Source organism: Talaromyces amestolkiae (genome assembly GCF_001896365.1).
Source record: "Talaromyces amestolkiae strain CIB chromosome Unknown scaffold4.1, whole genome shotgun sequence".
Taxonomy (NCBI): domain Eukaryota; kingdom Fungi; phylum Ascomycota; class Eurotiomycetes; order Eurotiales; family Trichocomaceae; genus Talaromyces; species Talaromyces amestolkiae.
The window spans coordinates 1,163,256-1,185,028 of NW_024468040.1; the positions used below are offsets into that span (position 1 = coordinate 1,163,256).

Sequence of the window (21,773 nt, forward strand, 5' to 3'; positions counted from 1 at the left end):
CATCAATGCTCTGGCCTTTCCATTCTCTTATAGCATCCGCGATGCCACGAACAATAGACATCACGCCATAGCCACCTGGGATTTCATCTTGCTTAGTGTTCTCAATCATCTATACCTAAGACGCATTGACTCTCTGCTTAAATGGCATAGATCGCTCAAAGAGAAACGGGCATCGTACTGCCTTCATATACCACGCTCTCGAATCAATTACTGCGATCGTCTGTCCTAGTCGACTGCAAAGATTCGTAATAATGTCGCTCCCAATTGATCCCGAAGTTGGTTTAAACAAGGTGGCACTCAATACGTGGAGTGCAGAAGCAGTGCCTGTACCAAGTACCGGCAGTATTGATTCTCATGGAGCCAATACGTCCAATAATATCTTTTCAGACCCGAAAACTCTCGAGCACTATACCACGTTATATGAGAAGGCAAAGTACGAGTGTCGCCATTTGCTGGACCCAAGTCTCGAATGGACCCGTGAAGAGGAAAGGAAGTTGGTGCGGAAATTGGATTGGCATGTCTGTTTGTGGGCGGTATGGATGTGCTAGTCAAGTTGAAAGTAATGATCAGACGACTAATGTTGGTTCAGTGTACTATGTTTTTTGCACTGCAGGTCGATCGAGCAAATCTAAAACAGGCTGTATCGAACAACCTGTTGAACGAGCTAAAGCTGTCCACGAACGGTACGTTGTTCCTGGCTCAATCGTTAATGGAGTGAAGTACCAGGATAGGGCTGACAGCTGACGATAATTTCCCAGACTACAATTATGGTGAGCACAATGATCACAAAGAAAAAAAAAAAGGCTCGCGCTTATAAGATATACAGGAAACACGATATTCCTGATTTCGTTCCTGCTAGCAGAGCTCCCTTCTCAGCTGGTGTCGAAGAAAATTGGCCCTGATAGATGGATTCCCACGCAAATAACTCTGTGGTCTATTGTGGCGATCAGCCAAGTTGCTCTGAGTGGCAGGGGTTCTTTCTATGCCACTCGGGCCTTGCTCGGAGTCCTTGAGGTAGGTGCCGACGATAATATGCTGCTCAGGACATCTGGAAGTGCAGTCATCATGGCCGGAAGGAAGACTAATTCCGTACTCTAGGGCGGTTTCATTCCGGATGTTGTCCTGTGGCTGTCATACTTTTATACGGGACATGAACTTCCGATTCGTCTAAGGTGCGATTATGCCTTACAACCTACAAGACGTCGAAATTTTGAGTCCACACACCGAGCGCTAATACTTGGGTAGCTTTTTCTGGACGACGCTGAGTCTGACTGGGATTGTGACATCTCTACTGGCATTTGCCATTTTTCATCTAGATGGGGTCCATGGTATCTCGGGTTGGAGGTAAATTGTTCGAACCTGCGGCGCTTGCCTAGCAACTCGGGCTGTTTACTAAATCCTGACTCTACAGATATCTATTCCTTATCGAAGGGCTGATTACCCTAGGGGTCGGAGTCGCCTCATTCTTTCGGATGCCTGCTTCAGCAGTGCAGACCAAGACTTGGTTCCGCCGAAACGGATGGTTCAACGATCGAGAGCTAAGTATTGTTGTAAATCGAGTCTTGCGAGACGATCCAAGCAAAGGTACGTTCTGCATTTGGATCTACGAGAAGCCAGGAGCGGTTAAGATTAATATCTTCTAGGAGATATGCATAATCGCATGGCTATCACTCCCAAACGACTGTGGAAGTCGCTATCTGATTACGATATATGGCCAGTCAGTTCTTCTTCATTGACCTTAACACGAGTATTAGAGAACTAAGAAGACTCAGATTTATGCTCTTGGGTTGATTGTCTATATTCCCCAAGGGCCGGTTACCTATTATCTAACCCTTTCTCTACGACAAATTGGGTTCAACACCGTAAGCAGTCCTGCCCTGGGAATCTAACCACTGTTTTTCTTAGGAAAAGGCTGATATATACAAAAGTTCCAAACAAACCTTCTCACCATCCCATCAACCGTTGCTGGGATTTTCACTTTACTTGGAATAACATGGCTTAGTGAAAGATTCCGGGAGAGAACACTGATCAGCATGCTGCAAACAATCTGGACACTTCCCTGCGTTATCGCCCTTAGATTTTGGTCCGGAGAATTGAAGGAATCATGGGGCACGTTTGCATTGTTGACAGTGCTGCTCAGTTACCCATATTGTCATGCTATTCTTGTGTAAGCTTCTTCCGTCCAGCGTTCACTCATATCACTTTCGGACTTTGTTTTCTAACAGCGCATGATGACTAGGGCCTGGTGCTCGAAAAACTCGGGATCTGTGCGCACACGTTCCGTTTCTGCTGCCGTTTACAATAGTAAGCCTTGCTATTCTTTTCCCATTGATCAACTGAGCCACTAACGTGTCCGTTTAGTGATGGTTCAACTGGGCAACGTAATATCAGCAAACATTTATCGAGCAGATGACGCGCCACTGTACCACCGAGGAAATACGGCTCTTATCGTCATTAACGTTCTTGGGATCGTGCTGTTCATCTTGACCAAGTTCTATTATATCATCAGGAACAAGTGGAAGGCCAAGAAATGGGCTTCGCTTACTGAAGAGGTACGGTATCCCCAAGTTCTCTTCATGGCAGATCAGTATAAAGCTGACAGATACTTTAGGAAAGAGTGACATATGTGAAAACCACCAAAGACCAGGGCAACAAGAGGCTGGATTTTGTCTTTGCGCACTGATATATATGTAGAAACGTTGTAAACGACCTGCTTCATGCTGATGCAGTCTTGCTAGAGCCATGTGAAAACCGAGATAGTGACTTATTAGATATAAGAGGGATGCTCAGCTGTTTTATCTTACCTAGTTATCCTCTGATAAGAAAGACAAGCCCTTTGGAATTGTATCAAGATGGATATTATTACACTCAACTACTCTGCCTCCCCTTTAGTTCCAGGCTCTTCCTCATATTTGGCTAGCATCAAAAGGTATCATTTCTACTCTCTACACTTTTTATCCTTATGTGAAACAGATTATGTCTCCTTCCACCACGGCAGCTTCTTCAAATTCTCCATCAAGCTGAGCCCCGTACATAGTGCCGGATCCGCCGCCTCAAGCCCCGGCTCATTGATCAATGCCAGGCTAATTAAGCCCAGATACGCATGATAAATATCTACCAAATTAGTATTAGCAGAAGTCAAGGAAACTTTTTCAGGGTGACTTACCTGGGACTTCTCCCACGGTCTTACCGAAACCTCCGATGATGTGCTGTGTCTTGTCAAGTAGGTAGTGCCGCAAGCCAGGAGCATCGATGAGTGGTATTTTGCCCATTATCTGATCAATTAGTAGAGAATTGATAGTGATAGGCATTTAGAGAATGCTTACGCCTAATGTTCCAGTCACCCAGAAACAGTAACATGTGTCTGCCAATTTATTCAACCGACCGTTAAAGCCCGCCCATTTCAGGGACGCTTGATCAAGTGGCATAAAGTCCGGTAATTTTCCGATCTGTTCACCCAAATTTGTCGCGTTTGGTGTTTCTTGTGCTGGCTGTGATGTCGATGCTCTATCATTAGCATCCGACTCGTCGTCGTCTTCTTCTTCTTCGTCTTCCTCCAGGTCCGTTGTCTGCCTCGTAACTAGCCATCCAAGCAAAGACTGGAATCGCTCGCTTTGCGGTGAGAGAATTTCCGGTTGGTCTATTGAGCCTGTTCTATGCAACAAGGCGAGAGCTCCCATTGCGCAGTATGTCAAGCCAGCTTGTGTCTGTTAGCCATCGTTCCACTGTAGCAAATCAAATATACATACCGTGAGCCTCTCGATAAGGTGTCTCTCCAAGTCCCCCATCATAGGACTTATCCACATCAGCCAATGCATCAAAAATACAAAAAGAAGCAAACAAACCTGACAAGACTGCACATAAGCAACCAGCTTCCCAACATCAATATCCCTCACATCCTCCACACCCGCCCCCCTCGGCCCACGAAGCAAATATCTAATCCCCGCCGCACAATAACAAAACCTCAGATCCTCCCCTCCGGAGATCTTGCCTCCAACACCCAACAAGTCCCCAAAACTGCCATCTGGACGTTGTAATTGCGGTAACCACTCTAAACACTCCCTTCTCTTCACACGTGACAAATCGTCGCCTAAGATCAGTAAAGTCTGAAGTGCCAAGAACGTTGCAGGCACATTTGCTGGATCCCAGGCCTTATTATCATTATTGTGGGTTGTTGGATCGCCGAATATTGTTCCTGTGAATCCTCGAAAGCCGCCAGAAGGGTGTTGGCAGTGATACAGCCAGGAGATGTAGGATTGGCGTTCGGCGGGGGTTGTGACTGTGTGCAGAGATCCAAGCAAGTCGAGCCCCGCGATGATGAAGAAGCTGAGCAGGATCCGCCCACCGTCACCGCTGGTGTATTGGTGCGGAAGTTGGGTTTTGAGGCAGCGGAGGAAGTATTTTGTGTGGCGTTCTTTGGTGAATGTTGTTGAGGACATGATTACTTTTTTTTTTGTATCCACGTAGTGTTATGTTTAGATGTTTGGATGTTCAAGATGGAGGTTGACGAAGCGAGGAGACGAAATGGTTAGCGAGGGCCAATTATCTACGCCACTGGACAGGGCTGAAATGCAAGCTATTGTTCTCTGGAAGACATATTGTTCTAGATTTTATTATTTGATGTATTCTTTGTTTAACATTCAGAAGAATCTAGCCAATCGAGCTGTGTAATATTAGTGCGGGTCAATCCCGCTGCGGAGCTGTAGGTGGTCTCGGTAGCTCCGGGATAGCTTTTCTTCACTGACAATATTCTTCAATAGTCGTAACATAGCAATCGTATACAAGCCATCAGCTCATACAAAATGGCCCTCCTCTCATCCAAAACCCTCATCCAAGCGCACGCGCTCTTCACATTCATCCTCGCCGTCTACCTCATCGCCTCCCCCAGCGCCATCACCGAATCAGACATCATCTTCATAATCGGCGAAGCAATGCAAATCGTGCGTGCTCAACCCCAGCCCAACAAACGCAAGACTAAAAGCTGACAAAAAACAGGACCTCGACCCCGCAATGACAACAGCGTATTACCCGCTCGCCATCTGCGCCATCTTACTAAGTGGCGAGGCTTTGACCGACCTGATCATCGCGCGCAAACTGCCGCAAATCGACGACATCCTCTCCACCGTCCAACACGAGCAACGCCGCACCGAAGACACAGGCTTTTCGCGCATTACGCTCCAAAAACCGAAACAGAGCATCAATGCATTGACCATTCAACTCGCGACGCTGTATAATGAAATATGGACGTTCATTGCGGGTGCACGATTCTGTTTCTTTTTCGCGGTTTCGTTGTTTATCTATACGAGTGGAGGGAAATCGAGCGGTTTGGCGTGGGAGGATAGTGATGATGCGCAAATGAAATTGGGTTTGGAGCAGGTTAAGAGTAGGGTTGTGTTTACGTATGCGTTTGTGGAGATGATGTTTTGGTTATGGGTTCGTCCATTCCCACACCCAGAGAAAGAAATTTTGAGGCTAATGATGTGTAGACACTGTCGAATGTGCGCGAGGAACGACGCGAGGTGGCTGCTCGCCTGGCGCAGCAACAAGCCGCCGAGAACGAGCGGAATCTCAAGCTCTAGCCGACCAAGGCTAATGTATTTTGTACAATCACAATTACTTATGCATAATAGGAGTTTGTTTACAGCATCTTCATTATTACTGTATTTCTATTGACAAATGAGACGACCGGTCGACCACATCCTAACCTGACTACACCCTCATTCAAAGGTAGTTTACACGAAAATAGCAGCCAAAAGCGCCGCGGCACCCGCACCCACCGCAGCGACGCCGTTACTCTTCGCCAAAGGCGTAGCAGCGCCCGAATGGCTCGTGGATGAAGCAGAGGACGAAGCAGAACCAGTACCGGTAGTGCTGGGGTTAGCGGATACCGCAGAGCTGCTGCCGACGGCCGAAGCAGATGTCTTTGCGGATGTCTTTGCGGATGTCTTTGAGGATGTCACGGCGGTGGAAGCGGCGCTCGCCTTAGAAGTAGTAGAACCTGCGGCAGTGGAGGTAGCGGCGCCTGTCGTGGCGGAACAACCAGCTGCGCTGGGGAGAGAGGTGATGCCTGCGCCGGCACAGAGCTGTTGTGCGAATTGGATGGTTGCTAGGAATTGTCAGCATTAAAACAATAGGAAGATGGAAGGGGGATGTTGGACTTACCCTGCTGGTCGGCGGCGTCACAGGCAGTAGCAACGCAGCAGGAGACGGAGGTAATGAACGAGGAAGTACTGCAGATGCACGTGACGTCTAGACCGCAGGAAGCTGGAATAGCATTTGTAGCGCAGCCTTGCTGTTTGTGTTGTCTGGTTAGTTGATCTTTTTGGTGTTTTGTGTCTGGAGATGGAGACATACAGCACAGGTGGGCAGAGATCCAAAGTTCTGCGCGGCAACACTGGCAACGCACAGAGCGAGGCCTGAAAGGACGCTTGTCGTGAGCTTCATGATGAATTGATTGACGTCGAGGAGATGAGAGTACTTTTGGTGATCGAAAGGGGGAGAAGTGCAAGAATCCTTGGTGTGTAACACAAGAGACAGACAGATGCAGGAGGAAATCGATGGACTGGCGGAATCAGACCGGGAGTTATCGGTAATTTATACCAGCGACAACAGTGACAACAGCGACGGTGACAGACATGGTTTGTCCAAAACCTTAGTTGCGGTGCTTGAGCTCAAGCTTCAATATTTGACTCGGTGCAAAGTCTGTACCTACATTTACATGTATGTTTGTATCACTGTGACAGTAACTTTGTGCCCGCTACACGCGCCACGTAGATTACCGTACAGTTTACGAGGGCTTAGCTGAGTTTGGTCGGCCTCAATTATTGATATTTTGGCCAGCTTCCGGTATGACAGCCCAACGGAATTTATACCTGTCAATGCAAAAGATAAGAGAGGGCTGGAATCTCCACTGAGCTAGAAGCTGTACAGACTCAGATCCAACAAGTGGAGAGCTGAATCGACTGTATGTATTTGTTTGTTCAGTCATGTAATACAGACGTACCAAGTATGAGAGATTTTGACGAAAAAGGCAATCGTGATGCTGGCTTTTCCCCCATTGACCAATCAATGGCTCACGACTACTCACAAATCCGGGGTCCACCAATCAGCGCTCGTCCTGCTACCAAATGTGTGCCAAAGTGGCAGGGTCTGAGTACAAAGTCAGTTGCGAGGTCTGAACGTACGTACCGTATTTTACAGTGCCTGCCGAGGGTCGCTGCATAGAGCTGCCTCTTTTTACCCAGGTTAGATTTAACCGTTCTCCCTGTCTTCCCCTCTCGACAGGAAATTGTTCCTAGCCATCTCATGCTCGCATTATACACACCTGTCTAGTCGGCATGGGTCTAGGTGTCTTGGAGGACCACAAGTTGGATCATGTTCCTGGTACTCTCTCTCTCTTGATATAATTACATGTTGATATACTATTGATGCTAACGACACAGGAACGTCCTACGTAAATGAGAACGCAGACCTTCAAACACAGCCAGACCAACAACAACCATGGCTGAAATACGACCGCTCCGGTCCAGTCCCTATCCTTCTCATTCCCCAACCCAGCGATGACCCTTATGATCCCTTAGTATGTTCCCTACACTGTCTATACTTGAATAAAGCAACCGGATGTCATCTAATGTCAGACAGAACTGGCCGCTATGGCGCCGCGACCTAATCTTAGCCATCCTCTCCCTCATCGCTGTCATTTGCGCCACTATGAGTCCCATTATGGCCGCCAACACGGTTACCATTGCTCTCGTCTTTAGAAAAAACTTTACGCAGGTTGCCTTGTTGACAGGTTATCATCTTCTTGGTGTTGGGTTGGCGGGTATACTGTGTGTGCCGACGGCGAGGATCTGGGGAAAGAGGCATCTATTTATTATTGGTAATATATTAATGATCATCAGTACTGCCTGGGCAGGAGGGAGTTCTGGGAATTGGCGGAGTTTGGTGGCGGCGCGAGTCTTTCAGGGGTTTGCGCTGGCGCCGTTTGAGGCTCTGGTGAATGCTTGTGTGGGTGATTTGTTCTTTATGCATGTAAGTTCTCCTGCCTCTCTCAAAACTCTTGGATTAGATCGTTGATGGTGATAGGAACGTGGAAAACGAATGGCTTTCTCGAATGTCGCCCTCTTTGGCGGTGCTTTTCTCACGCCAGCCGTTGTGGGTAAAATGACAGCGACTTTGGGATGGAAGTGGTCTTTTTATTTTGTTTCCATATTCACCGCGGCGGCGCTGCCGTTTGTGTTCTTTTTCGTCCCGGAGACTGCGTATCGTCGAGCGGAGTATTTGAATACGGACTTTTCAGATGATTCTCATAATCATAGGGAGGGCTCTCAGACAGGTATTGTCGATTCACCTGGTGTGGTCGATGGCTCCGACGATGTGCAAGAGAAACCACATCCATCAGGACCGAGAAATGAAATCGCGTCGAATACCACACACTCGCAATACTCGTATTGGCAGACACTTCGACTGTTCAACGGAAGAAAGACAGACGAGAACTTTCTCAAATTGTTTCTTCGCCCGTTTCCGCTTTTCTTCCACCCTGGCATTCTCTGGGTATGTTTTCAAGAATTGCTTTCACGTCAAGCCACTGACTTTATAGGCCTGTCTCACTCAAGGTGTACTGATCGGATGGACGGTATTTATCGGAGTTGTCCTGGCAGCTGTCTTCCTTGGCCCTCCATTATGGTTTGACCAAGTCAAAACTGGATATCTATATACTGGCGCCTTTATCGGATCAATCCTTGGTTTAGTCTTTTCCGGTCTTCTATCTGACTGGATGAACAAGCGCATGATTAAGATCAACAAAGGAACCTACGAGCCCGAATTTCGCATAATTCTCGTATTTTTCCAACTGTTGTTCAGTGGCATTGGCCTTTATGGATTTGGTATCACTGCAGAGGACGTTAAACGATATGGCTGGCTTATTCCCGATGKATTTATTGCATTTGTCGTGATGGGAATGGTGATGGGCGCTGTGTCGAGTGCCTTGTATATCGTAGATGCACACCGTACGTGTCCGTCTTTTCATTCAGATGTTTGCTGATTTGGACAGGTCAAATTGCCGTCGAAGCATTTACATGCATGCTGTTCTTCAAGAACGTCTTTAGTTTCATCCTCACGTTCTTTGCGTACGACTGGCTCGTGGTCAAGGCCGGCTCGCGCGCTCCGTTTATCGCCATTGGCACGATTCAAGTCGGCATTTGTCTGCTGGCGATTCCTATGTGTAAGCTTTCTCACACTGCCTAGTATATCCCACTAACGATGATCATAGATATTTTCGGTAAGCGGAATAGGTCTTTTTTTGCGCGGCATAATATTTTGAAAGCGTTACATTTATGGTGATAGCGAATCAGTGATACCAATTGCATTCTGCTTAGTCTGATTCTCATAGAAACATGTTCACTCATGACGCAGTAGGCCAAAGCCATCTGAAAGTAGACTCTACAGAAAAATCGACGAAGATCGGCCAATCACAGCACGTGATTGGCACAGTTTAAAGTTTCCCGCCCAAAAGATCAGAGGCGCCAACTCCAATAAGGGACTAGTGCACTCCACATGCTCAAAAAGATCTTTCCCAAAAAGGCAGCCAGAAGTGTCTTGGCAGTGGTGTGTGCGATGTGATTGGCTGAAACAGTGTGCTCACAGTTCGCATCGACGCTAGCCTATCACAGCCTAGGCCGCCTCTCGTCCGCAGGCTCAGCCCCAACTACGTCACCCATACCGCAACGCAGCGGAGCTCTCGGTGGTCGTGGATGATGAAATGACTTTCTTCTTAACTACTTCACTACATGCTTGTCGATTGACATTTCAGTGTTGACCGCTGAGTGTCGGGCCGGTCCTTATATGTATCTTGTATACGTTCATGCATGTTTTGTTTGTGATCTGTCTACATCTTTTCTTTAGGGCTGCTTGACGTTGTTAGCCTGATACTGCATAGACACAATGACTGCAGTACGGAGCACCAATACGGGCTCTGCCCACTTGGCTGATCACGGTATGCCTCTCTACCCACAACTTTATAACAGCATACTGACAACGTAGCTGCAACGGCCGCATTGTACGCGACAGACCCAACGCGAAAACGTGCCGGAAGCGAGGCCCTTCAATCACCGCAGAACCAACGTATGTCTTACTCCCGCAGATACGATACAGCTGTCTGAGAACTGACGAATATGTAGCCACTCCACTTCCTGCAGGTCTCACCCTCGCTAACGCTAGCGCCGCCGCAAGCCTTGCGCACGCAAACCAAAAATCGACAGCTGCCTGGCGACCCGAACGACAGCCCTACGCCGAAAAGGCGGCCGCCTTTGTTCGAAGCTACCAAGCTCCTGAACCGGCGTCCACCAAACAAACCAATCCGGATGTCTACAAGGCCGCGCTGTTAGCCGCGCAGGATCGAGTGTTTACCGCTTCTCCTCCGGCGGCGACTACGCCAGAGCTCAAATTTGATAAAGCCGCGTTTGAAAACATCATGTCTGACAAGAGTCGTGCTCCGCAGCGAGACACTACGCTGCAGTTCAGTCCCGGTGCTTTGACGGCAGCTACGGGCGCAGTCTCGAATCGACGACGGACCGAGTCCGCGCCTACGAAGCCCATGTTTCACCCGGATGTCTCTGCTGCGCTTACGGCTGCCACTATATCGCATCGTGCCAGTCAGGATGCGTCTGCGCGGAACGTCTTGAGTGATCTTGATCCAGGCATGGAAGCTGCTCGGATACATCACATTGCGCGGACGAATGTACAACTGTACACAGCCACGCCTCCTGTGGAGATTGAGCTTGAGGAGCAAAGATACAAAGATACTCTTCGGGCTGCTGCGGTGTCAATGGCAAGAGACATGTATGCGTCGGCAGCCGCGAAAAAGGAAGACCCTTCCAGCGAGACTGATTTTGCGAGTGCGGCGGCACAAAAGAGATTGTCGCATCGTCTCTCGCAGTCTCAATTCTCCTGGGTGCCTGGAGATGAGTATAACGCCACGCAACAGCGAACCCCACCGAATTTGCATGAAGCTGCTCAGAAAATTGCCGCAGAGAAACTTGCAAAGATGCAAAGGAATGATTTGTATAATAAGCAGCAGTACTATGGAACTGCCGCAAGTCCCAAGTCGCGCCAGAATTTTACTCGTCGTTTGAGGAGACGGACGTCGAGTGACGGAGATGTGTCGGAGATTGATTGGCAACGCTCTGAACGAATCAGGCACCAGATGTCCTCCTTACAGAGCCGCGTGAACGCGATTGACGAGAAAAAGTCCAAGGACAGGGCTGATCTAATGGAAATTGCGCGCAAAAATGTCCATGCCGCTATTCACGACATGGACGAAAAGGTTTATGCGCACACTGGCAAACCCTCGCCAACTATGCAACGCGAATGGGAAGAAAAGGCACAACTACGCGCGAAGCAAGAAAGTGAGGCCCGTTTGACGAACTTTGGTCGGGTTTCTGTTGGTGGTGATAAGTATATGGATCAGACGGAGGTTGAGGCCATTGCGCGATCGCGTATTCAGCCTACGCTGGATGAGATTGATAATCGGGTTGAGGAACAGCGTGCCCGGGAGGTTGAGGAGAAGTTGGAGCAAGAAAGGAGACAAAGGAGGTTGGAGACAGATCGGGCGAGAGAGGCGCAGGTTCGGGCAGAGGAGAAGAAACAAGATGGTTCGTTTATTCCTGCTTCACTGCATATACAATTCCATCTACTAATTAGCCATAGAAGTCTTGCAAGAAAAAGAGAACGAAAAAGGAGCCCTTGGTCGGAGACGTTCCATGCTGGGTAGTAGAAAGATCTTCTCTCGCACCAATAGGAAATCTTCTAAGACGGCAGAGAACGAAGAACGAAAGGAGCAGACTGCAACTCCTGTTACGGATGGTGCTAGGCAGTTTGAACAAGGCTCTGTGAATGCTACTGCTCCAGTAATAGAATCAGCGTCGACAGCCCAGAGAACGGAAGAGTCTAATCCTGGCCCTTCGCATGAGCAAGTCGTAACTGAAGCCGCAGATGCTGAGCCACAAACAAGCAACCCAACGTCACCCAAGTCAGAATCAAAGATCAAATCATGGTTTAGAGGAAGACTCAGTCGTCGACTCAGCAAGCCACCACCTGCCGAAGAATCCACCAGGCATGAAGGAGAGTCCGTTGCTACCGGCGGCGTCTCAACAGCAGAAGCCAGCGACCGCGCAGCACCTCTGACCTCACATCCCGTCAGGGACACAGATCTAGTATCCGACCTCGCACCCCAACGACCCGAAGAAGATACGTTCAACGAAGAAGTCTCCCGCCAATGGAGCAGTTCTACCGAAGACTCCAACCGACACTGGTCCTCCAGCCCCACCGGCGAAGACGGAAACCGACGCAAAAAGGGTCTGCGCATGAGTCTGCGAGACATGATCGCGCGACGATCAACTTCTGACACGGGGTCAGCCGCAGGATCGCCGTTGGCATCTCCGACTACCTCTGCTCCTGTTGCTAGTGGAGGCAAGACGGTCGGTACGACCGCGATGTCTGTTCGTCCCCAGTTAGTTCCGAGACTGAACACTATGGAGCGCAATGAGTTGCATGACAGTTTTACGGAGGAGTCCTTGCCACCACCGCCGAATCTGGTGCCAGCTGAGCGGAGGAGTTTGAGTGGCTCTGCGCGGGATTCTAAGTTTTCTGAAGATCTTTGATTTTGATATAGTCGTGGCTATCTTTTTCTTGTATTTTCTCTATTTGCAAGATATTTTCTTTGATGTTTATGGCTGCAATATTCCCACTCGGTCATTGTTATGACCTGGATGTACACGCTCGTTAGTGATGATATTGTTTTCAAGTCGCTATATGCCTGGTTGATGTGTGTATGTACTGTATAACTAATAATTGGACTTTATGATTATCGATAGATTTGTTGCAATCGCTGTCAAAAGTAGTGTAACGCAATATATGTGCTCAATGAGTGTTAGGGCATAAGAGGCGAATCCCTACTTGCGAATACCTACATCTGCCCTCGATGCCTAAGGCTGCCACCGGAACTTTTCGTTCCGTCCTCAGCCAAACAACTCACTCACTTCCAAGTCTACATCTGTCCAATCCTTTCAACGTGCTCGTGACATCAGATATACCAATCGACTCAAAAGGCCGAAATGTTCCAATGCCCTCAATGCGACAAATCATACGCCCGAAGGAGCCATTTGGTCCGGCATGAACTAACCCGTAAGCTTCGCTCCCCTCTCATCATCCAACATTACACACTCTAACATGTCAATGAACAGACGGATACAACCTCTCAGCAAGCTGTCCCATATGCAAAAAGGAATTCCAGAAACCGTACAACCTCCATTCCCCCTGCTTCTCTCTTTCAAGTAGGATTAATCAATACTAATGTGTTTTCGGGGGTTAGAGAGGTAGCCCGCCGTCACAGCATCCAATGCGCCAAAAAACACAATCTACCTATCCCGCCGGCTGCGCGCGCGGGCCGGAAAAAGGTTTCTTGTGAGACGTGTTTTGTTGCGAGGAGTGCGTGCGAGAGGAGGTCGATTCCGTGTGTGAGGTGTAGGATGTTGGGGGTTGGGTGTTCTTTGGAAGGCTCGGGTACCATTGCTACTTCGCTGGCTGGGTCTGTGGCTACCACTACCATCGCCACGTCTAGTGGATGTAGGGTGGTGATGAACAATGAGCCGTTTTATTTCCTGTTGCATTTCACGGATCCCACGGTGAAGAATGATCGATTGGCAATCTCCGAAACGGCGGGGKGCTCCATAAGAAGGAATCCTGTAAATGCGTTTTCGTTTTCATCGCTTGAGAATATCAGCAGTCCGCTGGAATTTTTTATTGGTGATGCTGTGGATCCTGGATTGTTGAGTTTGGGTGACTCGGTGGCTGGAGATGATTATTTCCAGCTTGATGAGTTTATGCCTGATAGTGCTGTTTTGGGCTTTAAGCTGCCAGGACAGTTACATGATATAGCAACCGAGTTGGTTGAGACGTCGAGATCCATGAGCCTTGACGCCGGGAATGAACAAAGCATGCTCGACATGACAGACTTGGATGCGCTGTTCTCGCTTGACAATCTCACCGTCTTCATCACGGCGTTCTTCCATTCGCTGCATTGGCATATGCCCGTCGTGCACTGCCCAACCTTTGATCCCGCCAATGTCTCAAACAGTCTTTTACTTGCAATCTTCCTAGCTGGTGCGGTCTACACGATCCCCTTCAACGGCACCAATCTATCACTGCCCGCATCCCTCCTTAGCGTAGCCGAAGAATACGTCTTCCGCAAGGTCGCGAATCTATCTACTTCAACGATCCTTGCCGACCAACCTGTCCAGGGATACGCGATTGAAACAGTTCAGGCAGCACTTATACTCGAAATGCTGCAGTTCTCACAGGGCGATCCGCTGATCCGACGACGGATCAGGATTGTAAGACATCCGTGTCTGGTCTCGACGATACGGTCTATGGGACTCTTTCGGTATAAGCGACACCAGGCGCCGGGTGTATGTGATGAGGGGAAGTGGAGGGAGCTTGCGGTTGAGGAGGTTTGTATCAGGTAGTCTCTTCCAAACCCATTGTATTTGATACGATATGGAGGTACTAAGTATTTTGGCTGATAGGGTTGCATGCTGGACATTTCTTGCCGACGGCTTCTTGACCGTCTGCTTCAAGAATCATCCCCAACTCACAATTTTCGAAATGGACTGTGATTTTCCATGGAGCACGGAACTGTTCGAGGCTGAGAATGTGTCTTTGTTCAACGACGTTGTCGCAACTCAGACAACTGGGCAATCGCTTCCTACGCTACGAAAAGTCGCGGAGAGCCTACTCCAGATGCCGTCGTCGAATAACCGCATATCTTGGGACCGATTGTTATCTGTTGAGCATTTTCTCATGCTTATATACGGTATGCATCACCTCTTGTTAAATACATATCGATTCTAATACACAATGATGATTAGCAATGAACTCCCTCGCCTTTCAGGCACGATCCGGCCTGCTGGGCTTTCTATCAATCGATACCATCAAACACGCCGCCATGAATTGGAGTAAACTCTGGAAGTCGGTTTCAAGTCATTTCCATCAAAAGCCAACGACGACGGAACAAAATCTCCATCTGGGATACCCGAAACATGCAGAGGAACTATGGTGGTTGCTGATGACTACGCTTGATGTCGTTGCCAACAGCGACGACGAGACGAAAAATGGGAAGAGATTTCAGTATCTGGATAGTGTTGCGACTGATGATTTGGGAAAGTTGAATGAGTTTATTCAGTTTGCGGTGCCGAGGGTGTAACATTATTAATGATTTTTGTACATACTAACGAGAATATTATACAACCAAATGAGCACTTCGTATCTTTGACTTCAACCCGGAAGGATACGAGTATCAATCAATCAACCTTCTTCCCAACCCGCTTCTCACCCTCATCTTTGGGATGAGCAAAAGCCCGTCCATGAGGCACCTGATACGTCCCGCCCACCCGATCCCAAAACGTCGTAAACTGGCCATAATTGTAATTAAAATAAAGATGATGCATTGTATGGCACGCCGCACCATTGATCACTTTCGAGTCGGACAAGTACTCAGCATCATCTACCACCACCGTCAGCAACAAAACAAGTGTTCTGGGGATATTCAGGGCAGGAGGACATACGAATGAAAACAGTCCACATTGTCACACCCACAAACAAGCCCATGTAAGCACATTTCTGTAATGGAAACAGTATCGGGAAGATATGATACGGCAGACTCTGTGCCCATCCATCCACAGGATTAAAGGCATACGATGCAAAAGGTGTGGGCACGATCCATTTGTGGTGCCGTTTGTGGATGAACCGATAGATAGACGGGTGATGTTCGAAGCGGTGGATGAAGTAGATCCCGGTGTCGGTAAACAGAATAAAGAGGGGGTATTGCAGGTATGTCCATAGATTCCAGGGTATGTTTAACGGCGGRCGAAGGKTAGTGGTGGTGTCGGGGAAATCGTATAATTTCGTCCAGCCGTGGATTTCGGCGAGAAAGAAGGGTACAGTGAGAACTGCCATTATGGGCATTGCGAACATGCTCTGAGCAATCTCCTGACGGATTTGGTGCGGCAAGGATTTGGGGTGGTTGAGGAGTGATTTGTTGTAGATTGTGTGGTAGAGGAGGGTGCTACCGAAGAAGTACATGAGGACGCCGAAGAGCCTGTGCAATGAACACGGTTAGTGGCGATGGACTGCGTCGGGGAGATGGTGGTTACCATGTTATTAAGAACAGTGATATTGCCTGCCTAGGAAGATCGTCGCGTTTCCAGGAGCTGGATCCTGCCCATTGAGATGCTTGTAAGGGGTAGTAGGGTTGAACATGGCGATTGTATATTTCAAGCCGTATTTCGTTTAGCGTATCGTTGTTGGGAAAGTCTGTTTGTGGTAGAATGGTGGCATATAGTCGGTCGAAGAAGAAGGTATCGCAGATGTCGAGGAAGACGTCCATTGTGGTGGCAAAGAGAGTGAAAGGTGATGTTTTGAAAATGGTTTATGATTAGAGTGTTATCAGGATTGTGGTCTTATAGATGGGTGGTAAATACCTACATTGGATGCTTACATTAATTACCTACCTGGGTATACCCACATGAGTACCTACATGGAATACCTACATGGAATACCTACATGGAATACCTACATGGAATACCTACATGGAATACCTACATGGAATACTACATGGAATACCTACATGGAATACCTACATGGAATACCTACATGGAATACCTACATGGAATACCTACATGATTACCTACCGTTATGAAAATTAGAGCATATCAGCCAACGGCTCGCAAGAACTCGTTTTGATTAAGTATACATACAACTACTCCCAAGGCAAGGAAAATAACTGGGCAACGTTAAATCAGTGCATAAACTGTGGCTATATGAACCAGCGGATCATACGACCAACATGGTGTACAGCCAATCAAGACAGAATAAACAGATGTATTCAATGTTTGTATATTACTGACTGCTCTTGTGAAGATAAACATTGTACTCTTGCGGCGCATCGGTAAGACCTAATCGATGCACTGGCGTAAAAGACTCATCCTCCAGCTTCAACTGATCAAATCTCTGCAAAAGCCTTGTGATAACGTAGCCCGCCTCAGTGAGAGCAAATTGCTGCCCCAAGCAGATTCGCGGCCCGCCATTGAATGGTAAATATTCCCAGCCACATTTGCGATCTACCCAGCGGTCTGGGTTGAACTCGTTTGCATCCTTGCCCCAGAATTCCTCTGCTCTATGCATTACATAGACAAAGTATTCCACTTCAACTCCCTTTTTGACAAAAAGAGGTGCCTTTCCATCCGGCCCTCCTCCAAGAGGTAGAGTGGTGTCCTTAATAGCTCGTCGCGAATTCATGGGAACAGGGGGGTACAGACGTAGTACCTCATTCAAGACATGTTGAAGATATGTGCAGGACTTCAGCGAGCTGAACGTGATTTTCTCTGTTTGTTCATACGGCCCAAATTCTTCAAGTATATGACTGCGCAGCCTATTAAAAACAGCTGGATGACGAGCTAAGAGCCACATTGTCCAGCTGAGAAGACTTGCAGTAGTGTCTCGACCGGCAAGGAGGAGGTTCATCGTCTGGCCTCTCAGCTCAACAGGATCCTTGGTAACCTTGGCGAGTTCATCAAGGAAAGTATAATTTTGCGTAATACTAGACTTTTCGGACTGTTGGTCAAGCTCTTCAACCCGTTTGAGTGCGTTTTGGACGCAATAGTCGGCGAAGCGATGCACCTCTCGAATGTTTTCTCGGAATTCCTTGGGATTGTGTAGCCAGTAAAACTCGGCAAGCTGCATACGACTGCACAAATGGTTTTTAGCCGAGTCGAAGCTCGCAGACAGAGTCTTCCATTCGAATAAGGCTGTCTCGCTCCGGTTGCCAGCCTGACGTTGAGAATTTACGTTGGTACCAAAGAGAAATTCAGTGGCAGAGTCCAAAGTCAGCCGGAACATCAAGGAGGTGATATTTGTCGGCTTAGTCCAGCCAGACCGGTCGGTGACTAGCTGTTGAAGCAGCTCTTGCACATGATTCTCTTCATGCGCGAGGTCAGATACTTGGTCTCGTACGAATTGTGGTCGGATCATTGCTCTAGAATGCTCCCTAGTATCGAATTAGTGCGTGCGGTCCGAAGAAGTAAAAGGGGTAACAAACCATGCCTTGCCATCAGTTGTGAAGATACCGTTTCCCAACAGGGGAAAGAATGCCTGTCGCCGTAAATCACCCAACGCAAAATCGGAGAATTGAGTGGCAAGCAAAGCTTGGATATTCTTCGGTTCGAAAGTTTGGTAGAAATTAGAACCCAATATGTTCAATCCATAAGTCCGAGATCCTTGTTCAGCAAATATTTTTGCCACTTCTTCCTGGAAACAGCCAGCGTCAAAGGCCGTCTTGAACTTCTGGACCAGATCCAACCCTAATGGCAACCGGTTTCTGATCCAGCGAGCTGGCTGGCAGCCAAGGGCTCTGGCCTTGCGCTGGTCCGACACGACCGTTGCGATTGATCGCACTGCATAGAGAAGGAGGCAAATAGCCCCGATATAGAGAAACTTCAGCATCATTGAGACTGTACGCGTATGTACAATAGCAGAATACTTCTATATCTTAGATGCAATATCCCGGCTTCTTATTGACACTGTCATGTCCATTTCCTCTACGCTGGGGCTGAAGAGACAAAACTCTCGGACGTAGCCAAGGCAAGACTAATCAGCCCTAATCAGCCCTAATAAGCCCTAATAAGAGCTACTAAGCCCCAATAAGCTTTAGCTCACTCCAGGTTCGATTTGTATAGGCTTGTTTCTTCAAGATATTCTATTTATAAATATTTACTGAAATTGTGCGAGTGTAATTGAGGAGCGAACTTTTTTGTTTCAATTCCAAGATCTAGCTAATAGCTATTTTCATCAACCCCCCTGTTGTTTCCTATTCTTCAACAACTCGCATCAAGTCAAATATGTCTTTCAACCATGACAAGCTTCAAGCGATCTTCAGATGTACTTGTGGAGGAGTTTCTGCACGCATTCAAGCTCCTTCAACTGTTATTTAGCTAGAAACACAACCAGGACCTAGCTGCATTCCGTAGGCATATCCTGTAAACGGAAAGCGGACAGCATAAGCAGAGCCCCATGTAAGTTATACTGAGGATCAAAATCGGAACATTATCACCATTGGAAAGGACCTAGTTGCGAAACATAAGGATGATCGGTTATTTTCCACGAGCCTTGGTCATAATGCTTGTATTTTTAGTCTTTTCAATGTCTGCATACTGGTAAAATCATCGTGGCGTATGCGTTTCAGACGCTCCTACTCATTTGGAGCATAGATCTCGCCCTAAGGCTGTTCGAATGAAAACGTTGTGAGAATTGACCAATAACAAAACTGAAGCAATGAAAAAGAGATTACATGTCTGCATGAATCTACTATACCATGTCATATTTTGACACAACAGCACTAGGCAGGGGCCAACCCGAAATTCATGCAAGAAATAAGATATCACGGTATCGGTCCCCAATCGGGAGGCAATTGATCACACTTCAAGCCCAATCCTTTCGCTTCTTCCTGGGCGCTGGTCACCGTCAATTAGAGTTCCAGGTTTCCTCCACACTCGCTGACTGTCAGGTTTCTTCACCCGGAGGGAGTCACGAGGAAAATATTAAATGGTTCTTTACCGACGAGGCGGGGCGTTTCCCCGCATTTTGCTCATGGCATCAATTTTCTTCGGGGAAACGAAATTGGTGTTTGTCAGAGCCCATGTCTCGAGTGCTTCGGCATCACTGATGAGATCAGTCTGATCATGCAATTGCGCTATAAATGTTTGATAATTCGCTTCCTTAATTGTGCGCAAATCGCCAATGGCCATTATAAACGCTATGTGGATAATAGTCGAGGATGCTAACGGCTTACTCTATGGGGAGGCAAAACCTACGAAATAGCAAGAGCTTGGATATTCATGTTAAAGTACTATATCTAAGACCGAAGCTTTCGCTAGCTATATTGATTAGATTGTTCTAAGTCTGCATGCCATAATTACTGGCCCTCATGTTTACCACACGAATGATTGCAGGTGCGTCGAGGTTCTTTCATTATTGCAATGTCTATAAAGGCATTACTCCTTGCATCGCCTACGTACAGCAATACCACCACCTGCCTTTATAAGAATAGACGCTCATTTGAATTCTGCGACCATACCAAACTTAGCACAAGCTCCGCCGCTCCGGAACGTTTTATTTAAAAAGCTCTCGCTGTACCATTTGAGATGACGGACTCGCTCCGAAAATGCTCCTATCGGCAAGCACAACTTCAATTGATTGTATAATGTCCAGTGCTCAAAAATGGCAGTCCAAGAAAAAAACGGAAACTCCGAACAGAATCTATACTCTAAACTCAATAGAGCATCTGCCAGCCAAGTCAGGACACTCAAGTATTCGACACAGATTGTTTCTTGGCCGAACCTTCTCACCTCTGCTTAGTGTATGGTATCGCGTGATATACTCGTACATTAGTCCATGCACGACAGCCTATTAGGTGGCGGACTATAGTCTCGAATCACGGCTAGTAGCGAGAGATCGCCAATAACCACTCCAAGCTTTGCGGCGTGTCTGATCTAACCGGACAGGCTAATCCAGAAATGCCCTAGATATCCGGCAATGTATAAAAGAGGGTTACTTTAAAAAAAGAGCTAAAGCATTCTGCAGAATTGCCCGATAGGCCTATCTTTCGGGGTTTGCATAAATTCACCAATAACTACAAGCCGTCCTTACACGATCTCGCATAGTAGTTGAGAAGAGTAAATAGCACGATGTAACATAATACGGGAGTAAGCAGGATTGAAGAGAGGAGTACGTAGATGCTGACGATGCAGTAGATATATTATGTGTTGCTCTCCCCCCTCCAATTCTGAAATTTCAGGAACCAGGAACCAGGAACAGCCTCCTCATAGCCATATACACCATCTACACCATCCAGCCTGCACAAGCACACCATGCGTACCTCTCTCATCACCCTTGGCCTCGCTGCCGCTGTTTCGGCAGCACCTGTCGCTTTGGAAAGCCGCACCACCTGCTATAGCGGTGTATATGTCATCGGTGTCCGTGGCACTGACGAGTCTGCTGGCTACGGAAGCGTTGCTTCTGTTGTAAGCAGTTTGCTCGCTGCTATTCCTGGTTCCGCGGGTGTTGCGCTTGACTACCCAGCCTCGTACTTAGATCCTCTCTACCCTACATCAGTCACAGATGGCATCAACACTCTGATCAGCTTGGTTCAGAACTATGCCGACAGCTGCAGTGGTGATATCGTCCTCGTTGGTTTCAGCCAGGGTGGTAACGTTATCACTGATGCTCTTGCTGGAGGTGTGGATAAGCCTACACCTTTGACCGCAAGCTATGTCGACCGCAGTAAGTTTCTTGACTCTGTTCAAAGGATTGGTATCTCACACTCTATTAGTCTCTGCTATCACCGTCTTCGGAGACCCAACTTTCACACATGGACAGTCATTTGACGCTGGTACCGATACCAGCAGCGACGGCGTAAGTCTATCCAATCAAGTCAGTAGTCAAGAGAAGCGTTTCTAACAGCAGATGTAGATTTTCTCCCGCGGCGGCGATAGCCTTGCATTGCTCAACACCTACGCTTCCAAGATCAAGAGCTACTGTGATACTGGAGACGTATACTGTGCTTCTGGAGACAATTCGAGCGCTCACGGTCAAGAAGTCCCCACCTGGGGTTCCGATGCCGTGTCGTTCATTGTTAGCAAGAGCACTTAAAAACCGTGGTGATA

General features: G+C 47.8%; 9 protein-coding genes across 9 annotated transcripts; 5 read left to right on the top strand and 4 right to left on the bottom strand.

Annotated features, from left to right (window-relative positions):
• Nucleotides 1–251: 251 nt before the first annotated feature.
• BHQ10_002964 (uncharacterized protein) lies at nucleotides 252–2,683 on the top strand (the record flags this gene model as incomplete). Its single annotated transcript, XM_040875167.1, has 11 exons — nucleotides 252–533; nucleotides 590–683; nucleotides 759–770; nucleotides 827–1,014; nucleotides 1,099–1,172; nucleotides 1,246–1,344; nucleotides 1,412–1,584; nucleotides 1,644–1,717; nucleotides 2,226–2,304; nucleotides 2,362–2,552; nucleotides 2,612–2,683. 11 exons carry the CDS (start codon nucleotides 252–254, stop codon nucleotides 2,681–2,683), a joined length of 1,338 nt encoding a protein of 445 aa, XP_040731468.1.
• A 291-nt stretch (nucleotides 2,684–2,974) lies between these two features.
• BHQ10_002965 (uncharacterized protein) lies at nucleotides 2,975–4,439 on the bottom strand (the record flags this gene model as incomplete). The annotated part of the gene is made up of 5 exons (XM_040875168.1): nucleotides 2,975–3,114; nucleotides 3,167–3,275; nucleotides 3,327–3,700; nucleotides 3,750–3,795; nucleotides 3,846–4,439. 5 exons carry the CDS (start codon nucleotides 4,437–4,439, stop codon nucleotides 2,975–2,977), a joined length of 1,263 nt encoding a protein of 420 aa, XP_040731469.1.
• A 363-nt stretch (nucleotides 4,440–4,802) lies between these two features.
• Nucleotides 4,803–5,579, top strand: BHQ10_002966 (uncharacterized protein; the record flags this gene model as incomplete). The annotated part of the gene is made up of 3 exons (XM_040875169.1): nucleotides 4,803–4,940; nucleotides 4,996–5,433; nucleotides 5,487–5,579. The coding sequence occupies 3 exons, from the start codon at nucleotides 4,803–4,805 to the stop codon at nucleotides 5,577–5,579; spliced, it is 669 nt and encodes a 222-aa protein (XP_040731470.1).
• A 153-nt stretch (nucleotides 5,580–5,732) lies between these two features.
• BHQ10_002967 (uncharacterized protein) lies at nucleotides 5,733–6,444 on the bottom strand (the record flags this gene model as incomplete). The annotated part of the gene is made up of 3 exons (XM_040875170.1): nucleotides 5,733–6,106; nucleotides 6,163–6,292; nucleotides 6,355–6,444. 3 exons carry the CDS (start codon nucleotides 6,442–6,444, stop codon nucleotides 5,733–5,735), a joined length of 594 nt encoding a protein of 197 aa, XP_040731471.1.
• An 893-nt stretch (nucleotides 6,445–7,337) lies between these two features.
• Nucleotides 7,338–12,659, top strand: BHQ10_002968 (uncharacterized protein; the record flags this gene model as incomplete). Its single annotated transcript, XM_040875171.1, has 11 exons — nucleotides 7,338–7,383; nucleotides 7,443–7,579; nucleotides 7,642–7,829; nucleotides 7,902–8,031; nucleotides 8,086–8,553; nucleotides 8,600–9,008; nucleotides 9,053–9,223; nucleotides 9,953–9,994; nucleotides 10,042–10,122; nucleotides 10,179–11,651; nucleotides 11,707–12,659. The coding sequence occupies 11 exons, from the start codon at nucleotides 7,338–7,340 to the stop codon at nucleotides 12,657–12,659; spliced, it is 4,098 nt and encodes a 1,365-aa protein (XP_040731472.1).
• Nucleotides 12,660–13,526: 867 nt separating this feature from the next.
• BHQ10_002969 (uncharacterized protein) lies at nucleotides 13,527–15,259 on the top strand (the record flags this gene model as incomplete). Its single annotated transcript, XM_040875172.1, has 4 exons — nucleotides 13,527–14,390; nucleotides 14,448–14,518; nucleotides 14,583–14,869; nucleotides 14,925–15,259. The coding sequence occupies 4 exons, from the start codon at nucleotides 13,527–13,529 to the stop codon at nucleotides 15,257–15,259; spliced, it is 1,557 nt and encodes a 518-aa protein (XP_040731473.1).
• A 97-nt stretch (nucleotides 15,260–15,356) lies between these two features.
• On the bottom strand, nucleotides 15,357–16,441 carry BHQ10_002970 (uncharacterized protein; the record flags this gene model as incomplete). Its single annotated transcript, XM_040875174.1, has 3 exons — nucleotides 15,357–15,559; nucleotides 15,621–16,153; nucleotides 16,209–16,441. 3 exons carry the CDS (start codon nucleotides 16,439–16,441, stop codon nucleotides 15,357–15,359), a joined length of 969 nt encoding a protein of 322 aa, XP_040731474.1.
• Nucleotides 16,442–16,953: 512 nt separating this feature from the next.
• On the bottom strand, nucleotides 16,954–18,555 carry BHQ10_002971 (uncharacterized protein; the record flags this gene model as incomplete). Its single annotated transcript, XM_040875175.1, has 2 exons — nucleotides 16,954–18,100; nucleotides 18,152–18,555. The coding sequence occupies 2 exons, from the start codon at nucleotides 18,553–18,555 to the stop codon at nucleotides 16,954–16,956; spliced, it is 1,551 nt and encodes a 516-aa protein (XP_040731475.1).
• Nucleotides 18,556–20,978: 2,423 nt separating this feature from the next.
• BHQ10_002972 (uncharacterized protein) lies at nucleotides 20,979–21,759 on the top strand (the record flags this gene model as incomplete). Its single annotated transcript, XM_040875176.1, has 3 exons — nucleotides 20,979–21,390; nucleotides 21,440–21,522; nucleotides 21,580–21,759. The coding sequence occupies 3 exons, from the start codon at nucleotides 20,979–20,981 to the stop codon at nucleotides 21,757–21,759; spliced, it is 675 nt and encodes a 224-aa protein (XP_040731476.1).
• Nucleotides 21,760–21,773: the final 14 nt, after the last annotated feature.